This window comes from Crocuta crocuta, unplaced genomic scaffold (genome assembly GCF_008692635.1).
Source record: "Crocuta crocuta isolate KB4526 unplaced genomic scaffold, BGI_CrCroc_1.0 scaffold211, whole genome shotgun sequence".
NCBI lineage: Eukaryota > Metazoa > Chordata > Mammalia > Carnivora > Hyaenidae > Crocuta > Crocuta crocuta.
Genome location: NW_027527939.1, coordinates 490,449 through 512,553, shown reverse-complemented (window position 1 = coordinate 512,553; position 22,105 = coordinate 490,449). Strand labels below are relative to the sequence as shown.

Here is a 22,105-nt window from a genome sequence, read left to right as displayed (position 1 = left end):
AGAGAGCAGGGGAGGGTCAGAGAGAGAAGGGGACACAGAATCTGAAATAGTCTCCAGGCTCTGAGCTAGCTGTCAGCACAGAGCCCAATGCAGGCCTCGAACCCACAAACCGTGAGATCATGACCTGAACCGAAGTCGGACGCTTATGACTGAGCCACCCAGGTCCCCCAGAGGTCACACAATTATTGGAGGCAAAGCCATGACTGGGATCCTGGACTCTCCTGACATACGAAACCCAAGAAAGGAGGACTCGGCAGTGTGAAGGGAATGAAGGATGCACACTCAGAAGCAGGGCTTTGCTGAGTTAAGACACTTAGGATCTTGATCCCAGTGGCTCAAAAATGGTTGCTTTTAGACAAGCCATACCTCCCTAGAATGGGATGGAAGAAATGAACACAGTTCCTTCCTCCCAGAAAATGCTCCTGAACGCCAGAAGAGCTCTGCTTTCTAACGATGGAAACCTTAGAAGACCTTGTTTACAGGTCTTGGGGGAAGACCCAGCGCTGTCAGCAGGGCTCCCGGGCCACATGGCTCTCTGCCATTAACCCGTGAGCTGTAATCAGCTTTGGCTCCTAGCAGTGCACCTCACTTGGGAGGAAAATAAAAGTGGAACCGAATGGGTGGCTATCTGTCCGGTCACGTACAGAGCTAGCTGGAACTTCGGCAAATTAGCTTGGCTAAGTCTCAAGGTTCTCAACTCAAAGGTAAAGGGAATTTGAACCACACCCTTTCTCTGTGTTCTTTGGGATGTCTCTTTTCTATGTCACTGGGGTGCTGTGAGGATAATTAGGCAAGGACTACAGAATATAATAAATTAAAAGATGTCATTCTTATAATCATCATTTATGGAATATTCCTCAGCTTGTATCTTAGGGACCCGCTGGCATTATTAGTCACATTTTTCACCCAGAGAAGCAAAGAAATGGAAAGCGTTCCATACTTGAGAGCTAGAGTAGAGCTGTAGGTTAGGTTCTTAGTCCTTAGCTCACTGTTTATTTACCATACCCCTTGACCTTGTCTTTTGGGGAAAAGGAATCAATGGAAGAGATATGATCAAACGTTGCAGCCTGGAGAACAGTTTCTGCTGAAAACCTTAAAATCAAAGAGGTATCAGTTTTGCCCAGAGAGAAGAGAAAATTCTTCACAAAGTTCTGTTTTCCTATTTTTGTTTTTTTTGGCCACGTGTGTTTTTGTTCGTTGGAATTGCCATTTTCAAGTCTTATTAAAGATTGGCCATTTCATAATTTTTGCCAGAAGAACGGGAGTATATATAATGTTTTAAAAATGTATCTTTTGACTTGAAAATAATATACATTCATGTAGAATTTGGAAAGGAATATATAAAAGTATAAACAACAAGAAAAAAAATAACCATACCATTAGCACTCATAGATAATAGCTGTAAAGTTTTAGTTGAGTTTATTTAGTTGTTTGTTTCTTGCTAGTCTTTTTATATGTAAACTGGTGATTATACTTGCAACGTTTACACAAAGTATCTTCTTGGGGTCATTAAATACTCAGACCCACAGAAAACCACATGCTCCATATGGCACTGGTCTACTTAGAAGGAACCATAGCTTGCCAGCACGGAAGCATCATGTGCCCCTTTCCAGCACGTGTCCTCACAGTGGTCCAGCAGAGCAGTATAGCTCAGGTGCAAGAGACCATAGACATATCAGAGGATGCAGGAGCTGCCCTGGCTTAAAAGCCTCCTGCCCTGTAGGAGTCAACATATGGTGCAGCGACTCCACAGANGCTCAGAGTCCAGATGCAATTCACCAATCAGGGGTTCATTTGGCCCAGCAACACAGTTGATACATCCCCCCTCTTTCCTTTTACTAGGGAAATAGACCCAGAAAATTAAGATAAGGTCAGATTCTCTTGTAAAAGGGAGAAAGATTTTATACGCAATACTACATACAATTTTTTAGACCTTAAAAAATTTTAACATTAAATCAAAAGCATGTTTCATTGCTATTAAACGTGTTTCAAAAACATGACTGCCTCATAATATATTTATACAATCCCCTAGTACTGTGTATTTAGCTAGTTCCAAGTTTTTCACTGAAACTATTGCCAAGATGAACATCCCCAAAACACAAATCCTTGTGTTTATATAAAACTGACTATTTCCTTAACATAAACTCAGGGAATGGAATTAATGGCTGAGTCTGAAACCTATCAACTCTTAATACATCTTTGACAAACTGCTCTTTAAAAAGAAAATAGCAGTTTACCCTTAGACTAGAACTGTATGAAAGTATCTATACCTTCAGCAACATGGCTATCTTTCTTTAAAACATTTGACAATTTTGTAGGGGGCAATGCTGTACTTGTAAAAACTACTTTTCTTTGGATAATTGATCAATTTAGAAATGTTTACATGCACACAATTTCTTGTTTTGTTAATTGTCTATTCTTGTCCTCTCCTGTTTTTATTTTGGGAAGCTCATTTTTTTTTTGAGTATTAAGGATATTTACATTTGAGTCTTATATGCTATAAAGGTTTTGCAGTCTTTACTTTTTCTTTTGTTAGAAATGCTTATTTTTAGGTAGAAATATCTATCAATCATTTTCTATATGCTTGCATCAATATTTGAAAGTGAGATTGTTTTTGCTATTGAGGGTGCTTTTGTGGGTGTGCATGCAGACTTTCTGAGTGTTTAAAATCCATATTGTCTTGCTTTGTAATGTGTACTAAAAAGCTTTCCATTTATTTTTAGGGCTTGGAACATTTTATAGAATTATGGCTTTTCCATTCCTTGGAAGTTTGAAGGAATTTATACTACAGCTATGTGTCCTCAGTACATTTTGTGAGATAAATTTTAGACATGTTTAAAAAGTTTATTCTATCTTTATTCACTATTCAACTTTTCTACATCTTTTTAGGGCATTGTTAGTAAATTATATTTTCATAAAATATTACCAATTTTATTGAGGTGCAAACACTGGCACAGAATTGTAAATACAATTTAAATAACTATACCAGATAGACTTTTAAAGGTTTATGTATTTTTGCTTATATATATGCTTTAACTTTTTATTTTTTTTAACTTCTGCCTTTCTTATATTAGACTATGTAAGGGGTTGCACATTCTACTTTTCCAAGAATTAGCTCCTGATTTTATTTAGTTTTCTATTGTTTTCTGATTCCCTAATTTTTGTGTGTCCATAATGTTTAATAATCTGTCTCCCTTGCTTTACTTAGGTTTTTTTTTAAATGACAAAAACTATAATTCCAAGAAGTCATTACAGGAGAGCCTAGGCAATGATATATCCTGGGACTAGGGAGAAGAGAGGAAAATATGTGAGTAAGTCAATGGATCACTTAGAGTCATGTCTGAATACGTAGGAAAATGATATGCTTCTGAGAGAAAGCAACCAGGATGTGATTCTAGATGAAGCCTGCAGTTCCAGGGCTTCTAAGTGGGATCTCATTCTTTTTATGTAGAGGAAGGTGCTCTGTGATCCTGAAGAGGATGAGGAACAGTTTTCAGCCAGGCCCTTTGCTTCCCTACTTCTAAACACTTAGTACATGCTGAGTACTGTGCCGAGTCATTTGTACAAACCATCTTATTCAAGTCTCATGACAACTCTATGAAATAGGAGTCATATCATCCCTATGTTTTACGGTGGGGGTGGGGTGGGGTGGCCAATAGAGTGACTCGCCCAAAGTCACATAGACAGGATGTGAGTCCAGGTGTGTCATACTGCAGAGCTTATGGTTTTAACCACTTTGAGATGCCACAGTTTTATCACTGCTGACCTTAATTGCTACAGCACAGTCTTAGCATTTAAAAGAGGGCTCGCTCAGAGGATCAATGATCAAAATGAACTTAAAGTACTATGACTCATTATGCCTATAGTGTTTCTCCTCGAAATCCTATCCATTTCTCATCTTAAAGCAAGCAAAACAATTGCATAGAAAACAGAACTTGAACTGAACGTCTGAGCAGTCAGTATATTTCTCAGCTTGCCAGTCAATATTTTTATTATCAAGAGATAGGGAAAGGGAGAGAGTTGGGGGAGGCAGCTATTAGAAGAGAAAGGTGGCAGATGATAACTGAGATTACATCCAAATAATCTGACCTTGTAGCATGTTCAGACCCAGAAACATTTATGTTAAAACACTCATAGTCATTTTAAAAATTGAAATTAAAATGTCTAAGGATTCAGTCAATTTACCAGATGATACAGGTCTGTGAGCTTTATACTCTTGAAACAGTTTCCCTTGAGAAGAGTCTGGCCAATTCTCCGCCCCCCCACCCCCCCATGAGAGAGAAGAATGAAATAAAAGGAAGGTAAAGTTGCAACTGAATTGAAGGTGATATAATGGGAACGTGGCCAGAGCCACCAAGAATGAATGACAGCAAACTTCAGGTCAAGCAATTTCTCTCTGGAAGTTCAGTCAGAGCAGCAGGAGATACAGGCCCAGGGGATTCCATTCCATTCTGATCTGAGTCTTTCCATCAGCGCCAGCATCTACATTCAAGACCTTTTCTGAATAGACGCAACTCACTGCATATTTTTTCAAGAGCACAGTAGCTGTTTTTAACGTGTTAGCCAATCATGCCTGTTGATTTATGCCATTCACACATACTTAAAAAGTCTGTGTGTGTTTGTGTGTGTATATATATGTGTGTATATAATATACATATAATGTTTTTTTAAAAAATTCAGATACCAAAAAGCAAAAGCCACCTATAAAAGACAAGACCCATTTTCATAAGATTTTTATGCAGAACTCCATTCACTGTTTGGCTGAAACAGGACACCCCTGTTCCCTGCCCTCACCCCCCCCCCATAAGGCTGCTGGTGAATGCCCAGGAAGGGAGGAAAGAGGAGAAAAGGCAGACAGGAAATGATATTTAGTATCTGACAATTAAAAAGGAAGTCAATTCTGTACTTACAATAGCAGTCGGGGTGGCAGCCAGCACACAATAGAGCACCAGAGGGGTGATGAAGCTTTCTTCCTCTGTCCCCGGGTAAGGCTTCATTAAGTCTCCGTCCTGACAGAAGAATCCTTGGATATGCACCTGAAAAGTGTCAGTGCATTCGAAGTAGTAGGCAAGCAGCACTGTCCCAGCCATGATGACAAGCTGAAAATACAGCATGGCCACACAGAGACATTAGCAGGTCTTTGGAGCCGCGCTCGCCCCTCAGAGCACACTCCCTCCATCACCCCAGCAGCTCTCCTCTATTGGTATTGGCGAGTGTGTGCGTGCCTGGCTCAGCGTGCTCTGGGCTCGGGGCGTGTGTGCTTGCTTGTCTGCCTTGTAACATCTGTTGCAGAAGCCTCCCAGAAAATAATGAATGGCTCCCATCTGAAAGGCAGACCACAGCAAGGCTTAGAGAGAGACCCGGCTTCTGCTGCCACCCTCTCAGAGGATGCATGGGAGTCAAGGCAAAATTTCCATTCAGGACAGAGGTGAAAAGTCAAGGGCAGCGGCATAAGAAGTGGCAAGATGTAGATGTGAGATCTGTTCATGAGAAAGCTCATGAAATAGTAGAGATAAACTTGCCTTATCATAAAATACTAGAGGCAGGTAAATCAGGAATGAATGAACAAATGCACAGGAAAGCTAAAACCTAGAAAGGTTAAGGGAAGTTTTCAGAACCGCGCCCTCGATTATTGGCAGGGATGAACCCAGTACAGGCAGCCTGGGTCAGTCACAGCTGTTACCTTTTCCCAAAAGGTTTTGCCTTTATTCCAAAATGCTTTCCACCAGGAAATTCAGGACTTTCCCGATAATATCTTATTATAGATACAGATCGTTCTTAAGGTTTAGACATAAAAAGGGACACAATTATCCTTTAATTCTGAGTCTCAAAATTCCCTGATACTCACTGAGGTTTGGATGTAGCCTTTTGTAGGTATGGGAGGTTGAGGGAATATAGAAACGTCAATATTTGTTTTCTCATTCATATTTGGAAACACCAAAGTACCGGGAGAAGATGGTGATAAAGGTAGATATAAAACAGATTTTTGAGGTTATGAAATTACAGAAAATTATGCTGGATGGGTTCTTGGAGATCTTCCCATCTTAAACCTTTATATTTCACAGATGAGAAGGCTGAGGCCCAACAAGGGAAACTGACCCCTGCTGAATTATCCAACAAGTAAACTGAACATGTATTTATTTGATTATCAGCAAAGTAGGGAAACTAAAATGGAGAGAAAATATAATAAGGTGCTGATTTTTTAAAAAGTATCAAAAGAATCATTATGGAATGAAATCAGAACTCTGGAGGATGTCTTTGTACATCGATTATGGCTGAAAATGGTTTTTACTTGGAAGTACATATGGGTCAATGAGGGGGAAAGAAAGGTTTAGGAAATCCAAAGTTCTTATTCCAGCCCTAGAATGACTAACCTAAGGTCATGATAGCTAGTTTGTGTAAGTCTGGGACTAGAAACCCACATTTTCTGATCCTCAGGGAGTAAAAAACATCTGTATCATGGCATCAAAATTTCATCCTATACAAAAGCTTGGGGAGTTATGGTACGAAGGATAGGCTCAACTCTAATGGCAGTTTTACCTATTTCATATCCACTTCTTTAAAATTTTTTAAATGTTTTTTATTTTGTTTTATTTTTGAGAGACAGAGAGAGAGAGACAGTGTGAACAGGGGAGGGTCAGAGACAGAGGGAGACACAGAATCCGAGGACAGGACCCAGGCTCTGAGCTAGCTGTCAGCACAGAGCCCGACGTGGGGCTTGAACCCATGAACTGTGAGATCATGACCTGAGCTAAAGTCAGACGCTTAACCGACTGAGCCACCCAGGCGCCCCTCTTTAAAATTTTTTAAATGTTTATTTATTTTTTAAGAGAGAGAGAGACAGAATGTGAGTGGGGTCGGTGCAGAGAGAGAGGGAGACGTAGAATCTGAAGCAGGCTCCAGGCTCTGAGCTGTCAGCACAGAGCCCGACATGGAGCTCGAACTCACGGACCTCGAGATCATGACCTGAGCCCAAGTAGGACGCTTAACTGACTGACCCAGCCAGGTGCCCCTCATATCCATTTCTTTAGCCACAACATTGCCGAGAAGCCTTACACCCTGCCCACTCTTTGAAACCCGGCATAGCCTCTACTTCAGGATATCTACTTCGGCAGCTTCTCCTTCTTGTATCCGAAAGCATTCAGAAGCCTTGAGTTGTTATGTGTCGTAAGTACAAACTCCTATCTGTTCTGCTATAAAGGTCTTTACCTTTTGGCCTCACCCACTGCCACCTTCCTTTACCTTCAGATAGGTTGCAGGTCATACTTTCCATTCACTGTCCTTCATACACAACTTGTCTCTGGTTGTCTAAGAACGATATTCTCCCATCTGGCATTTCTATCCCTCTTCCCCAGTGGATCTGCTGTCACAGCTGCTGACCATCTAGTAAACTCTGGACACTCCTGTGTGTTTCTCTGTACCTGAAGTTATTTATTGGCCTCATGTGTAAATCACCAGTGCTCAGGCCAGCCATCTCTGCTGTTTCAAGCACTTTATTTCTTTTCTTTTTTAGCCACAGAGAGATTTGGATTAGTATATTTCCTGTAAGAATGAGAGAGAGGTGCTCCCAAGCTGCCCTTGCTAACGGATGCTCCTGTTGGTCGCTTGTTTATGAAGTCAAAGCCATGAAGTTTCTGTCTCTTTTGTGCTTCCCTGGTCAACTGAGCTGACCTGATGGGAAGGAACCTAGCCAGCTGACCTGAATGTTATGGAGCTGAGAAATCACTCTGATTGCAACAGTTTGGGGGCTTTACCTCCAGGGCTACCTGTGCCTCGTGCATAGGCCTGATCTGGGATTTCTTTGTATCTCCTCCGTGTGGCTGGAAACATATTTCTGTCTCTTGGCTTCATCAGACCTTGGGAAGTAGCTGCTTGGAGAACAGGCAGGATCTATGGAAGCTTTTGGATACAACAAAACCCCCAAATGGCATCTGGCCCCCTCTGTTGAGGACAAGTGTCATATTTTACTGGGTGTCTTTGTACTACCACTTCCATTTGAAAAAGGTCAAGAGGAAAGTGAAAATATACATAGGTAAAAAGACTCACGAGAAAAATGGAGAATCGAAACTTTTAGAACACAGAACTGTCTTAACTTCAAAAACATCAAAATCAACAATAATGACAACCACAACAAAAAGCTAACGTCAATATTCCTAAATTTGAAATCTAAAGAACAGACCTTGAATAGATGCTTAGCCAATTTAATCCTGGAAGCTGTATTCAGAGAGAATTGAATTAATGCATGAATCAGTTAATTGCAGGGCATAAAGTAAAGAATGGAGAACCTGGGAGGTGCGGGGTGGTAGAGGTAGGTGGGAACTTTGGAGCCTCATGGACAGAAGTGACCCATCACCATCAGTCTGTTCACCCTGATCAGGCTCCCTGACCAGCCAGGGACCCCTGCCTGTCATTTTCAAGAAATCCCCAAACTCCCTGGAGAGTCCCCGGTTATGCCAGTTACAGACACACAGAAGCAAAAACAGAACAATTCAGATCTTGATTTCCAGGTTTCTTTTCTATTGCACATTCTCTCGTGACCACATATTTAAAAAAAAGCTTTGCATTTATTGCAGGAACAGAAATACCACAGCTCTGCTTTCACGAACAGAGAGGTCCGCCTTGCCGCTCTGATGACAGCATACAATTAGCCACCAGCATCCTCCCTTCTTCCTCTCTGTCCTGGGCCATGATTCATCACTGTCTAGGTTTGTGTCACTGGTGCCAGCTGGCACACTCGCCATCTCCGTTGCCTTCCCAGCCCCATTTAGGGATGCATGGAGGGAGGCCATAATGTTGGTGTCACATGAGCAGATGGCAAGGCTGTGCTGGACCCAAGTGCTGGTGGAGGGTTGATGATATCGGTGTGAAAGGCGCAATTATGGCTGTGGGGGGAAGGAATTCATGTACCACTGGTTTCCCTCAGCTTCAGTTCCCAATAATGACAATCTGATATTCGAAAATGCATTAAATCCTGACCCATCCGCAAGGATTCAGAAGGCAAAAGACAGCGATATCTGAAATCCTGTCTCTCAAGGCTGAGAGACCTGTGTTTCTCTCTTCCACTGATTAGAGAAAAGTAAATGTCACAAAGAATGATAATGGGGAGATGTCACAAAGCTGAGGAAAAAGGCTGAGATGACAGTACATTTTCCTTTGGTCTGTCAAGTCTGGGGCAATTGTGGACCACGAGTTTATATGACCTGATATAAGCTGCGAGAGTGGGGGAACATGGGGTGCCTGGGTGGCTCAGTTAAGTGTCTGACTTTGGCTCAGTTCATGATCTCATGGTTCATGGGTTCGAGCCCTGCACTGGGCTCTGGGCTGAAACTGCAGAGCCTGCTTGGGATTGTCTCTCTTTCCCTCTCTTTCTGCCCCACCTTAAAATAAATAAATAAATAAATAAACTTAAAAAAAAAAAGAGCAGGGGAACAGGTAATGATGGTATGACTCATGAGAGCAAGTGAATATGAGTGTGTGTGTTGTGGGGGAGCATGTGGGCAGACATGTGAGGCTGGAAAATGAGCGGGCTGGTATCTGGTCTAGAATGGTCAGGCATATCTGAAACTGGGGAGCCTAGTCTAGGTGACCAACTATCTCAGTTTGCCCAGAACTGAGGGGTCTCAGGGGCCACAGGACATTTCAGTGCTAAAACCGAGATAGTCCTAAACTATCTCGTGCTAGGTCACTCCACCAGAGGCAGCGAATGTTTCCCTCCCCAAAGAGGTCTCTCATTCTGGTTTTGCCAGGACCTATCAAGACTATCGCAGATGACTCAGTCAACCCACAACGGTGTTTGGGAGCCGCCTCTGTGTTCAGTCCTGAACTAAGTGCTGTGAAGGTGCAGGATCCTCAGACACGCTCTCTAACCTCAAGCAGCTGGTGATCCAGCCAGGGAATGCTCGCCAACACAGGAAGCAGACAATGATCTGTAGATCTGTAGGAGGGGTCAGCAGATCTCAAGCTGGGGTCCACACATGGCTGCCTGTGCCTGGTGAGCTGGCAGGGAGGGAGTCGGCAGAAGAATAGGTGAAGGGCTGACGCCTGGAGAAAAGAGTGCAAGGGGATGGACAGGGCTGCGTGGTGTCTGTTCAGGGGATTGGTTTTGACTAAGCCCCATGGATGTATGTGCAATTCCAAAGAGAGGGTATAAATTCAGCAGAAGGAACACTGCATCAGAGCTTAGATGGTAAGATTTAGCAGAGTCGTGTTGCAGAAGCAATGTCTTAGGGTCCCAGGGAAGAGTACACATTAAGGATTTGCATGTTTTCATATTACGGGAGAGCAAGCCAGACACAGGTGTCAGTAGAGGTATGCAAGGGCTGGGGTGGGAAGCCCGCAAGTGGCGCGGATGGAAGTGGGAGCTGAGGTAGTGAGCTGGAGGGGAAACGTGACAAGACTGGTCTTGAGCCCTTGCGAGACCTCTTGGGCACCTCTACACGTAGGTATGAGCCTTTGAGAGGGGATGGAAGTTCTCCATAAACAACAAAGGTAAGAGCCAAGAAGGAAGGGGAAGAGATGGTGATGGTTAGGGTGATGACGTATATGATGCATATGTCCCAGGAACGGCTATAAGAACTACATAAATTGTGTCTTCTCCTGCCCGGCCACCCTGTGTGGTAGGCATGTTATTATCTCCATTTTATAGGAGAGGAAATAGAGGCACAGAGAGATTACATGAATGGTATAAGGTCACACAAGTCACAACGGCGAGCCCAGGATGGACTGTAAATATGATGCATCTTTCCATACAAACTTAGGCGGCCTGGGGGAAATCAGGTCCCGAATTTAAGTCGGCGTGACATTAAGGGGTAAGTGATGTGCTGCACACTTGAGTACTTTCTTCAAATGCTTCCTTGTGTCAGTTTCCTCATCTGCAGGAAAGTTAATAATAACTAACTCAAAAATACGCTTGTTTATGTGTTCTCATTTTGTTCCAAAAAGGAGTTTTATCAACCTCCATCAGATAAAGTAAGCAAGCATCAGTGATAAGTTGGAACAGAAGAAAGGAAGTAAGTATGGAGACAGGAATTACATCCTTGAGTGTAAATTGCCTAACAGTCAACACAATAAGGAAATGGTGGTCCGTTACACATTTCACAGGATCTATAAGAAAGAAGCCAACCGATGATTAAAGAAAGTAGAATCTTTCTGATGTAGTAACTGGGCTGAATTTGTCCTGGGTTCTCATAAAGGGTGTGGTGTGATAAATAGTGACTTAATGCTGAGTATGATGGCACTGGTTTTTTTGGGGGTTTTTTTGATGTTTATTTTTGAGAGCACGAGAGAGAGTGAAAGAGAGAGAGTGAAAGAGAGAAATCGAGCGAGCAAACAGGAGCAGGGGAGGGGCAGGGAGAGAGGGAGACACAGAATCCGAAGCAGGCTCCAGGCTCTGAGTTGTCAGCACAGAGGCCAATGTGGGGCTCAAACCCATGAACTGGGAGATCCTGACCTGAGCTGAAGTCCAATCCTTAACTGACTGAGCCACCCAGGTGTCCCAGTACTGTTGCTGTTGTTTTTTAAAGATGGGACCCACATCAAGTCTTAACATAGGCTGATGACATCACATCAAAGCAAAATGCACAGAAACAGTATTGTGGCGTAGAATGGAGGAGATGGGTATTATGACTCAGTCTAGGATGAACTTGAGAGACACAGCTGGCTAAGAGCGTGGGCCAGGTTTCATGGGTTGGAAACTCACTCTGCTGCTTACTAGGCATGGGACTTCAGTTTCCTTGGGCTTCAGTTTCTCCATTTGTAAAATGGGGCTAAAAATACTGTAGCACAAGAACCGTACAATAAGTATTCAGAGCAGTGTCTGACTTGGCAGAAGAGACAGGCTATATATTCTTCAAGCACTCCTTCCTAGGTATTGTTTCTCTCAGGTTTAAAAAAAATGCTTTTCTAGTTTGTTTTTTGAGAGAGAGAGAGAGCGCGAGCGAGCAAGCATGGGAGAGGCAGAGAAAGAAGGAGAGAGAGAATCCCAAGCAGGCCTCACAGTGTCAATGCAGAGCCTGATGCAAGACTCAAACTCACAAACCAAGAGATCACAACTGGAGCCAAAATCAAGAGTCAGAGCTTCACCAACTGAGCCACCCAGGTCCCCCTCAGTATTTTAAAAACTATTGGGTAGCAGTGAATTGGATACTATTTTCTAGTAAGTAACCTGCTAGTGAAATAGACCTGTTTTTTTTTTTAATTTTTTAAATTTTTTTACTGATTTACTTGTTTAGTAATATTTAAATGTTATTATTAGACTAGCAGAAGAAACCTTTAATCAGGCTCATCTCTGCAGGAAAAAGCTCTTCACTTTTCCAAATCCAAGTTCTTGTGGGAAAAAAGATTGAGTTACTTTTCAAGGTTGTAATGAGAACTGAGGATATTACACATAAATATCAACAACAGTACTTTGGCACATAGTAAATGCTTAATAAATAGTATCTCTAGTTATTGTTATCCTCATTTAGTATTATAGAATCTTAACATGTCCCTTACTATGGCGGTTTTCCAGATTACAGGTCTCAAACCATTAATGAATTGTGAAATAAAGGTACACAATTTTGGAGTTCAATCAGAATTCTTTTAGTGAAAAAGAACAGAACTGAATATATCAGAGTTTCATACACAGTAAGAGCAAATGTTTTTATGTGAAACTTGTTTAGTACATAACATAGGGGCAGAGGAAGCATGTATTATACAGTGTGAAATGTATTTCTTACTACAGACTGTAGTAAAAAAAATCCTTCAATATAACATGATTTTATGAGATAGTTGTCTAATAATGTACAAGTTCCTTATACTATAGTGACTAAGACACATAGGTTCAAATCACAAATCGACTAATTACTACTGTATGACTTCGAACCAATTATATAACCTGTCTATGCCTTAGTTTCCTCACCTGAGAAATGGGTAGCTCATTTCTCACATGAGAAATGAGTTCTCACTGGAATGGTGTAAGAACTATATGATTTAGTGTGTTGACACCACTTAGCAGGTACTCAATAACTATTAGCTGCTATTTTATTAAGACTTGAGTAGAATATAATTGTTTTTCTGTGTAAGCAAATGATCCCACACACACTCATGTATGTAAGAGAATATAAAGTCATTCCGTTAGCCAGGACTGAATAATCAGCTGGTTGTTACATCTACAAAATGATGAGCATCATAGTCCCACAATACTGAATTTTCAAGAGTCATGTAGCTATTCTTAATTTTGCTATTTGCAAACAATATTATCCCTCAAGATATGAAGAAATAAAAATAAAAGATTAAATCTTCAGTGAATTCTCTTTTGTCAGTATATTTGATCCTTATTTGCCCTTTATAGTTTTATATTTTCTGAAAGAATTTTTTAAAAATTTGTTTTATTGCGGTAAGAATACAAGACGAGATTTACCCCCTGACAAGTATATGTGCTAGATGGTGTTAATGATCATAGGTGCAAGGTACAGTAGATTCTAGAGCTTACTTATCTTACTTAAATGAAACTTTATGCCGTTTGATTAGAAATTCTCTATTCCCCCTCACACCTGTGTCTTTCAATTAGCAGGCAATTAAGCTGTGGTTAAGAATAATATCCTCTTGTGAAACCTGGAAAACTCACAATGGACCAGTGTGCGTATGAGAATCCACCCCCTCTTCTTTAAAGAGAACAGGTACACCCACAGGCAAGGACATGTGGATGAAATGAGATTGTTCAGTCATTCAACTAATATTTATTGAGTATCTACAACATGCAGACATTGAGCATATTCACCTGCTAACAAAACTGAATAACAAATAACAAGTCTATTAGCAAAACAGACACGATCTTCGGACACGTGGGGCTTTATATGGGGGACACAGATACCGTAAAAGCGATCTCAAATAAATAATAATGAGGACTCATTGAGTAACCACATGACAAGCTATATAACTTGAAATGCATGATTTTACATGATGCTCATGCTTCCCTGTGAGATAATGAGTTGCTCTCACTTAAAGAAGAGAAACTTTATCCAAGCTCACAGACCTAGTGAATGGCAGAGCCAGGATTTGAACCCCTGGTGCCATTTAACCATCCTTTCATACTTCAAACCTGCAGTTAGCATAATGAGATAAAGTTTGTAAAAGGCCCAGCGGAATACCTAGCATGTGGTAGGTGCTCAGTTCTTTCTCTTGTTCTTTGAATGCTATTTGCTTGTTCTTTTATTATTTTTTTTGAAAAAAATTTTTTTTAAAGTTTTGATTTAAATTCCAGTTAGCAGACAGTGTAATAGTAGTTTCAGGTGTACAGTATATATAATTCAATACTTCGTACAACATGCTTGGTTTTATTTTAGTGCTTTTTTTTACATGGCTTTGGGGTAAGAGTAGGGATTGACTGAGGGNCCAAGAACATAAATGATATTATTTATATTAACACTAAGAAATCTCTCCCCCCCACAACCACATTCTCCTTTCTTAGTATTTAAAATCACTACTTTCTCTTGCCTCGGACCATTCTTTCCCTGACTCCTTTAAATTTCCCTTTTCCTGTGCTTGGTATGTAAATGGCAGTGCCCTCCTAGGATCTATCCTTGCCTCTCTTTCCATTTCCTTTCCATGCTCTCCTCTTGGGAGATCTCATGTCTTCCTATGGATTCTACTCTTATTGACACTTCCATCCCCCATCTTGGCCCTGCATGCTCCACTGACCACCAACCTTGGGCTCTACCAATAGTCCAAATACCACAAGCCTGAAATGGAATTAGGCATTTCTCCTCCCCTCAACCTGCTGCTTCTCTTGAGTTCCCTGTCCTGGTGAATCCAACCAACCTCTTCTCAGTCACCCATGTTAGAATCCTCAATATCATCTCAGATACTTCCTTCTTCCTCCGTATTTCTCACTCTTCCCCATGCCATACCTGGCCAGGTGTCAGGTCGGTCTTACCTCAGTGCACTTCCTATTTATCTCATTTTTGTTCTGCCAGCCTCCATGTTCTTATTCAGGCTCCCATATTCTACCATCTACACTTTTGAAATCTTGTTGCCTTTGGGATCCCAACCCCTTCATGCCATCACCTCCCTTGTTGCTAAAGAGTTATGATCCTAAGACACAGGTGTGATTATGTCTTTCTACTCCTCCCAAATCTTCAGTGATAGGTATTTTAGCAAAACTATGCAATATTCTCGCTACTGAACACATTGGGCTCTGTCCTACCCATGTTTTGATAATGGAGAGAAGAAGCCTGTCATTTGAACAGAGAATAAGCCAGGAAACCTCATCAGGAACTGCTCCTCAGTTAGCAGAGAGTACACAGGTCTATCTCTGAGTCTGGGATGCCTACACTTTCCTACTGGACTACTTCTTAGAGAAAAAATGCAAGTACCACATTCTTGTCTTTTTTTTCCCACTTCTTTTTTTTAAGTTTATTTATTTATTTTGAGAGAGACAGAGAGAGTGAGTGGGGGAGGAGCAGAGAGAGAGAGAGAGGGAGAGAATCCCAAGTAGGCTTCACACTGTCAGCATGGAGCTTAACGTGAGGCTCAAAGCCATGAACTGTGAGATCATGACCTGAGCTGAAACCAAGAGTCATGAGCTTAACCAGTTGAGCCACCCAGGTGCCCCCAACTTTTTTTCCATTTCTATCCTCCAGCAGTATGTTGATTACTTATTGGTGAATAATATGAAAAAATGTAAACTATATGATACTATTTCAGGTAGATTTACAGCTACACTATGGAAAGGATAATTATAGAATCTAAGTTAAGCTAAATTGGGCCACAGAATTTTCTCTTTGATCTTCTAGCATTAGGGATTAAAAAAAATTTTTTTAATGTTTATTTGTTTTTGAGAGAGAGAGGAGAGACAGAGGCATGAGTTCAGGAGGAGCAGAGAGAGAGAGAGAGAGAGAGAGAGAGAGAGAGAGAATCTGAAGCAGGCTCCAGGCTCTGAGTTCTTAACTGTCAGCTCAGAGTCCAACACGGGGCTTGAACTGATAACTGTGAGATCATAACCTGAGTTGAAGTCAGACACTTAACTGACTGAGGCACCCAGGTGCCCCTACCATTAGGGGGTTTTACAAGTTCTATGACATGGATGAATACATATAAAGCATATTATAGCTACACAAAATTGGCAAGCACAGCTAATATCAAAGAAAGCAGGATAAAAATTCAAAATGATTTTGACATTTGAGAACATTCCTTAATAATAAATGTAAAGGCGTATAGTAAGGCTTTTCTATTCAGTGACTTCAGGGACGAGTAGAGCAGAAGGCCTAGGAGTCTGGCCTGAGAAGCTCATGGGCCTTGCCCTGTATTGGCCCTGCCCTTCCCAGGGCTGCCTCAGGCCTCCAAGGTGGGGAAGGTCAAAGCTCCACTGATATCAAATGTGTGGGGAAGTGAGAGTAGAGAGTGATGAGTCAAGAGAAGCCTCTGAGACGACAGTCCTGGATGGCTTTGATGTGCATTTTATATATTACCTACTTACTAGAAGTAGTAAGAGAGGTGGATGGAAGCAATGCATAAATGACCCCTATTGTCTAAAATGTTACAATTCTTCTATTTCCTCTGTTAAAATAAACTAAGTTGATTTGGGTGCTAATTTTAGGTTTCTCGGCAGAAAGAAGCATTGTAAGCCAGCATGCAGCTAGGGAATACCAACTACATGCCAAACTCTCCACTAGCTGGTAGGAATGTAGGGAGGAAGAGGGTCTTCGTTTTTCCAGGATATGAGCAAGTGGCCAAATGATAGGTGTCTAACACAGATTAGCTGTTATAAGTAGATGACAGATGAATGGATGGAAGGACAGAAGGGTAAATGTCTGGCAGGATGGCAGAGTTGGTGGATGGATGCTATGATGATATCAAGAAGAGAATATTAACTGTGAGGATTGCATGTTGAGAGAGGGAAGGATATGTCAGCAGTGACATCTGGGCTGGTTATATGATATAATAGAAGTTTATGGCCTTTGGAGCTTGAAGACCCATATGCAGTACTAAATGCACCATTTGCTGCCTGTGTGGCTTCAAGTAATATACAAAATCTCTTTGAATCTCAGTTTCCTCATATGTAAAATGGATGTAATAATATATACAAGATATTTAATTGTGAAAAGTGATGTCTGTAAAAAGTACTGTTTTTAGCTCATGGCTTATGGTACTTGTCGATAAAGAGGAGTTCTTTGTCTTCCTCAGCCTCCCCATATTGTAATAAATAGCAGAACCTTTCTGGAAAATCTAATGTAAAAAGAGTTACATGAAATCAACTGGCCAGTCAGAACCTCAACAGGACTTAAGGTGTTACCCAGCATATTGACATGCAGGGGGCGCACTGCCCTGTAGGAGCAGGGTAGGCAAAGTCCTGGCCTGCTTAGTTCTCAAAGATGACACAGAGGATTGGGGAAAGGAGATAGAAACTGTGATCAACCTCTGCTCAGTTGAGTGCCAACAGGAGGTGGCACTGGAAGCCATTTCTAAGGGCAGTTAAATGTGTCCTTGGTCAGGATGTTCCTTCCTTCCTTCCTTCCTTTCTTTATGAAAAAGCACAAGTAGGGGAGAAGGACAGAGAAAGAGAGAGACAGAGAGTCTTAAGCAGGCTCCATCCTCAACGCAGAGCCCAACGTGGGGCTCAATCCCACAATCCTGGGATCATGACCTGAGCTGAAATCAAGAGTCAGACCCTCAACTGACTGAGTCACCCAGGATGTTCCACATTTAGCCATCATTTTCTAATGATACAAAGGAGGATCAAAAAGGAAGGGGGCCCATAATTCAGAGATGAAGACCTAACTTTTGGTCTTTGTTCTGTCACCGATTGATTTTGTAAACCTAGATGCATGACTCTAGCTTTTTCTGATCCTCAGATCCACATTAGGAAAAATACACTTAATGGGAATGAGATAACATGAGAAATGGAGTTAAATGAGAAGATTTGGATAACTCTTTGCAGATGGTAAAGGAGTATTCAATAGATAAACCACCTTATAATATTATACATGTTATACAAATATGTATGATAAACAAATAAATTAACAAAAATAAATCAAGCCAGTATAAGAGATAAACATCCAAAACTAGGCTTAGGAGATACAAATGCTTGTGTTACTGAGCTTTCCTTGAATTTTTGAACATATTTAGGCCCACAACCTAATTCTGCTTTATGCCAAAGGATGGTAATTTTAAGCCTGGGAGAGGTTGAATGAAGATCAATCCTCACTCTTTTTCCTCTTCATTTTATTGCCGTGGGCAGAATTCTGAGCTGGTTCCCAAGACTCCTGCCCCCTAGTGTTCATACATGGTATGATCCTTCTCTTTGGTGTGGGCAAGACCTATGAATATAATGGAATGCTTCTTCTTTGATTATATTCTATTATATGGCAAAGGTGTAGGAATTATAATGATGTAATTAAGGCCCCTAATCAGTCAACTTTAAGTTAATAGAAAAGGAGATTATGCAGGACAGGCCTGACCCATTAATCATTTGATACCTTTAAATGAAGCTAAGAGATCTGAAGCAGTAGAAACAGTCTCTGTTGACCTTGGAGAAGCAGATTGCCATATTGTGGAGAGGACCACATAGCCAGGAACGGGTGGGCTGACTCTAGGGCCGAGGCTCTTTGTTCTACAGGAACTGGATTCTGCCAACAACTCGTGAGCTTGGAAGAAGACCCTAGGACTCAAATGGGATCACAGTCCTGGCTGACAGCTTGACTTCCACCTAATAAAATACTGAGCAGCAGACCCAACTAACTCACACACAGACTCCTGACCCACAGAAAGTGTGAGATAACAAGTTTGTGTGGTTTTAAGGGCTATGTTTGTGGCAATTTGTTACATGGCATAGAAAACTAAAAGAAGGGGAGAAGCTCTCCAGGAATCACTGCGAACAGGTAGGCCCCACAGGGGCTAATCTAGCTGAGCAGCAGAATTGCAGCTTTTATGCTTTTGGTGAATCTCTTTCAGAAGCCTCAGAACCAGGAGCTGGCTTTCTTCTGCTAAGGCAGAAGTTCCTGAGCTTCTCAACACCACAGTCCTTTAATTACTTTCCTCTTATAGTCCCTAAAATTGAAACATCCCATTTAGTTAACAAATTGCATGTATTAACTTTGGAATAGTTAATTTAATTTTTTTGAAATTTTTATTTATTTTTGAGAGAGAGCAAGCACACAGGTGCATTCGTGAGCCGAGGAGGGGCAGAAGAGGGGACAGAGGATCCGAAGTGGGCTCTGTGCTGACAGCAGAGAGCCTGATACAGGGCTCAAACTCACAAATCATGAGATCATGACCTGAGCCGAAGTCAGGTGCTTAAATGACTGAGCCACCAAGGTGCCTCAGTTAATTTGATTTCTAATTTTAATTAAATAATTGCTCTTGAATTAAATATAAATGCAGAAGATTCTGACTGGCATGAGATGAACAATGTAACCAAAGCAACTTGTGATTTTTATCCCAAATCAAAGAAAACAGATATTTTGGTTATTCCTTTAAGGCTTAACAAGGATAAATGTATATTTTACTTCTATTAAAGCTATCTGAAAGACAGAAAATAACTCACCGACCCTAGGAGTTGACATCATTTGAGATGCTCACCCAGACCATGATTGCCCCTTTTTGAGAATTACACATTTATACCCACACTCATGCTTCCACTGCAAGACTAATTCCCTGGCTGGGATGACTTGACTAAGAGGAGATACCTGGACCAAATGCAGGCCCCTGAGCCTCTCTCTTAAGAATTTGAAGAGTCACAGACTCTATGTGTCTTTATTGACCACTTGTACTCAGGACATAAAAGTCTAGGAGCTATAGAGCTGGCTTGTGTAGCCATCTGAACCAAGGAAAACTGTGAAAGCTAATGGACAAATACATACAGAGAAGAATGAAGTACAAAGTCAAGGGACCATCAGACCTGGAGAGAAGGAATAATTTTGATTCTGATGGTTTTTCAGTTTCTTGTTTTAGTTTATGCTGAGGCCAGTCTATGCCTCCTGAGTTACCTAGAGTTCATCTTTATCCTTCGTAGAAAATCCCCATTTTGGCTTCACATAGAGCAACTGTTTTTCTGTTATATGAATCCAAAAAGCCATGGCCAAAACCATCTACCCTGTCCTGAAAGGAATGGAGCCTCTGTTCTAAACCCATAAATACTTTTGGATTCAGCTTTCTCAATTCCTGACTTCTTTGTAGGGATGAGCACCATTGCATAAGCTATAAGAACAAGAAGTGGGCTATTTGAATGTCAGTCTTTAGACACTACAACCAAAAGCATTACTTTCCTCTTGTGGAAGAAGGGGAGAAGGGTACAGATGTGAGAAGAGCCTTTGATGTGCCATCTATTCCAGTCAAAACCCCAGAAGAAAATCTTTGGAAATATGATTGTTCAAGCATCCAGAAGAATTAGCCCTACTCAGAGAAATGAAGGTTTATGTCATTTCTGACAGTTGAAGTGTATACAGCAGACTTGTTAAGTGAATAAGTATGTCCAAAGGAGTTTGAGTGGAAGTAGGGGAAGAAAATCTTATTAATCTGTGAGGATGAGACCTTTTCAATTTTTAAAGAGCCAATTGAAGAAACTACATTTGTACTATAATTTCAAAAGGAAATTTAATTTTCTTGCCATCTTTAAAATTTCTCTCATTAATTATCAAAACACATTTTCAGGAAAAGAGATATGGGGTTAATCAGCAGGCACTGTATGAGCACTTGCTCACTGTATGAGCAGGACAGTGTATGGTATCACAGGTGTACGCATGCGCCCAGTATTTGAATCATCATCTCTACAGCCTTAGCTTTCTTACTAAGCACTGACTTGGCCTGGGGGAGACTAGGTTGGCTTTCTGCCTAGAGAATGGCTTTCTAATTTGTCCTAACAAGACATGCTGAGTCTTGTGCCTCGTCTGAAGAAAAAAGAGAACTTTGTTCTTACTTCCTTTGGCCTAACCATACCATAATAACATCCATATTGAAATCCTACTGTATGATGTTCCAAATAAAGGTAACTTCTTTAGGGACTTCAATAACCAAATCCACTCAATCTAAGGAAAATATAGTAGAATAGGATTTTAGCCCAACAAAAGAAATTTGCCTAGTCATTATGGATTCTTCTAGAGGAGGATTAAATTCTATGGGGTTTCATGGTATACTTGATCCTGCACTTTATTTGAGGGTGGGGGCATGTAATATGTTTTCCATCATTAGGTCTACTTTGGTATAGGATACAAGGTGTAGGTGTCATTATGAAGAACCCAGAAATGGATGGACATTACACACCAAAGTTCCTGAAATTGCTCTGGAAGTTCTCCCTGACCACCTTTGCAGTGTGATGTGATGGCTCCCTGTGTAGACCTAACATGATCCCGGCACTTATGACCCACATATGGCCATCCTCAATTTTCCTGTGTCTCCCACCACCAAGCTACGAGGCCCTAAGGGAAAGGGTCTTTCAGATTTGTAACTCCAGTTTAGTACAGGTACATAACAGGTGTTTAAAAGATATCAGTTGAATGAATGAATAAAATTCTATAGTTGGTTTTACTCATAGCAACTTTGCTGTCTCTTCAAGGAATATATCACCTGCAACTGTCTGAGATGGCTTGTCAGTGTATTGGTTAAAACTAAAGGTTTTGATTTAATCAGCATGCTCTGCATAGTGGAAGATGTTAATAAGTGCTTTGGAAAGAGAGACAGAAGGAGGGAGAGAAGGTGGTCATATAAAATTATAATTATTTTGCTCTAAAAAATAAGACATATTTTGATGGGCCTTTTATTTCCATCATTTGAAGAGGATAGCAGAGATATAATAAGTTGCTATTTAAATATTGAAATCATACTGTAATCTGTAATCTCTTAAATAAAATCACACAGCTATCTTTTTAAATAAAAAAAACAAAGAGTTTCTGTTTGCTAAATTACAGATCTATTTTGGAAAAAAAGGAATTGGAAAATGATGCTATGACTCTAAATTGGAATGGAAACATAAAATTAACACAGAATTTTCTGTATACCATGTAGAACAAATAAAGGTAAAAACAAACAAACAAAAAAACCCTACGGAAAGAGCTTCCTATGTTTGCTTTTTCAAATAATTTTAAACCAACGTACATAAGACACCATGTTAATTTCCCTACCAGAAAGGAAC

General features: G+C 40.9%; 1 protein-coding gene across 1 annotated transcript in view; it reads right to left on the bottom strand.

Annotated features, from left to right (window-relative positions):
• The window catches only part of PLPPR1 (phospholipid phosphatase related 1), a 257,394-nt gene that overhangs the window by 33,720 nt on the left and 201,569 nt on the right, over positions 1-22,105 (bottom strand). Inside the window, exon 3 of the mRNA XM_077752261.1 lies at positions 4,911-5,099. Coding sequence (XP_077608387.1) covers positions 4,911-5,099 — 189 coding nt within the window. The remainder of the gene's footprint in view (positions 1-4,910; positions 5,100-22,105) is intronic.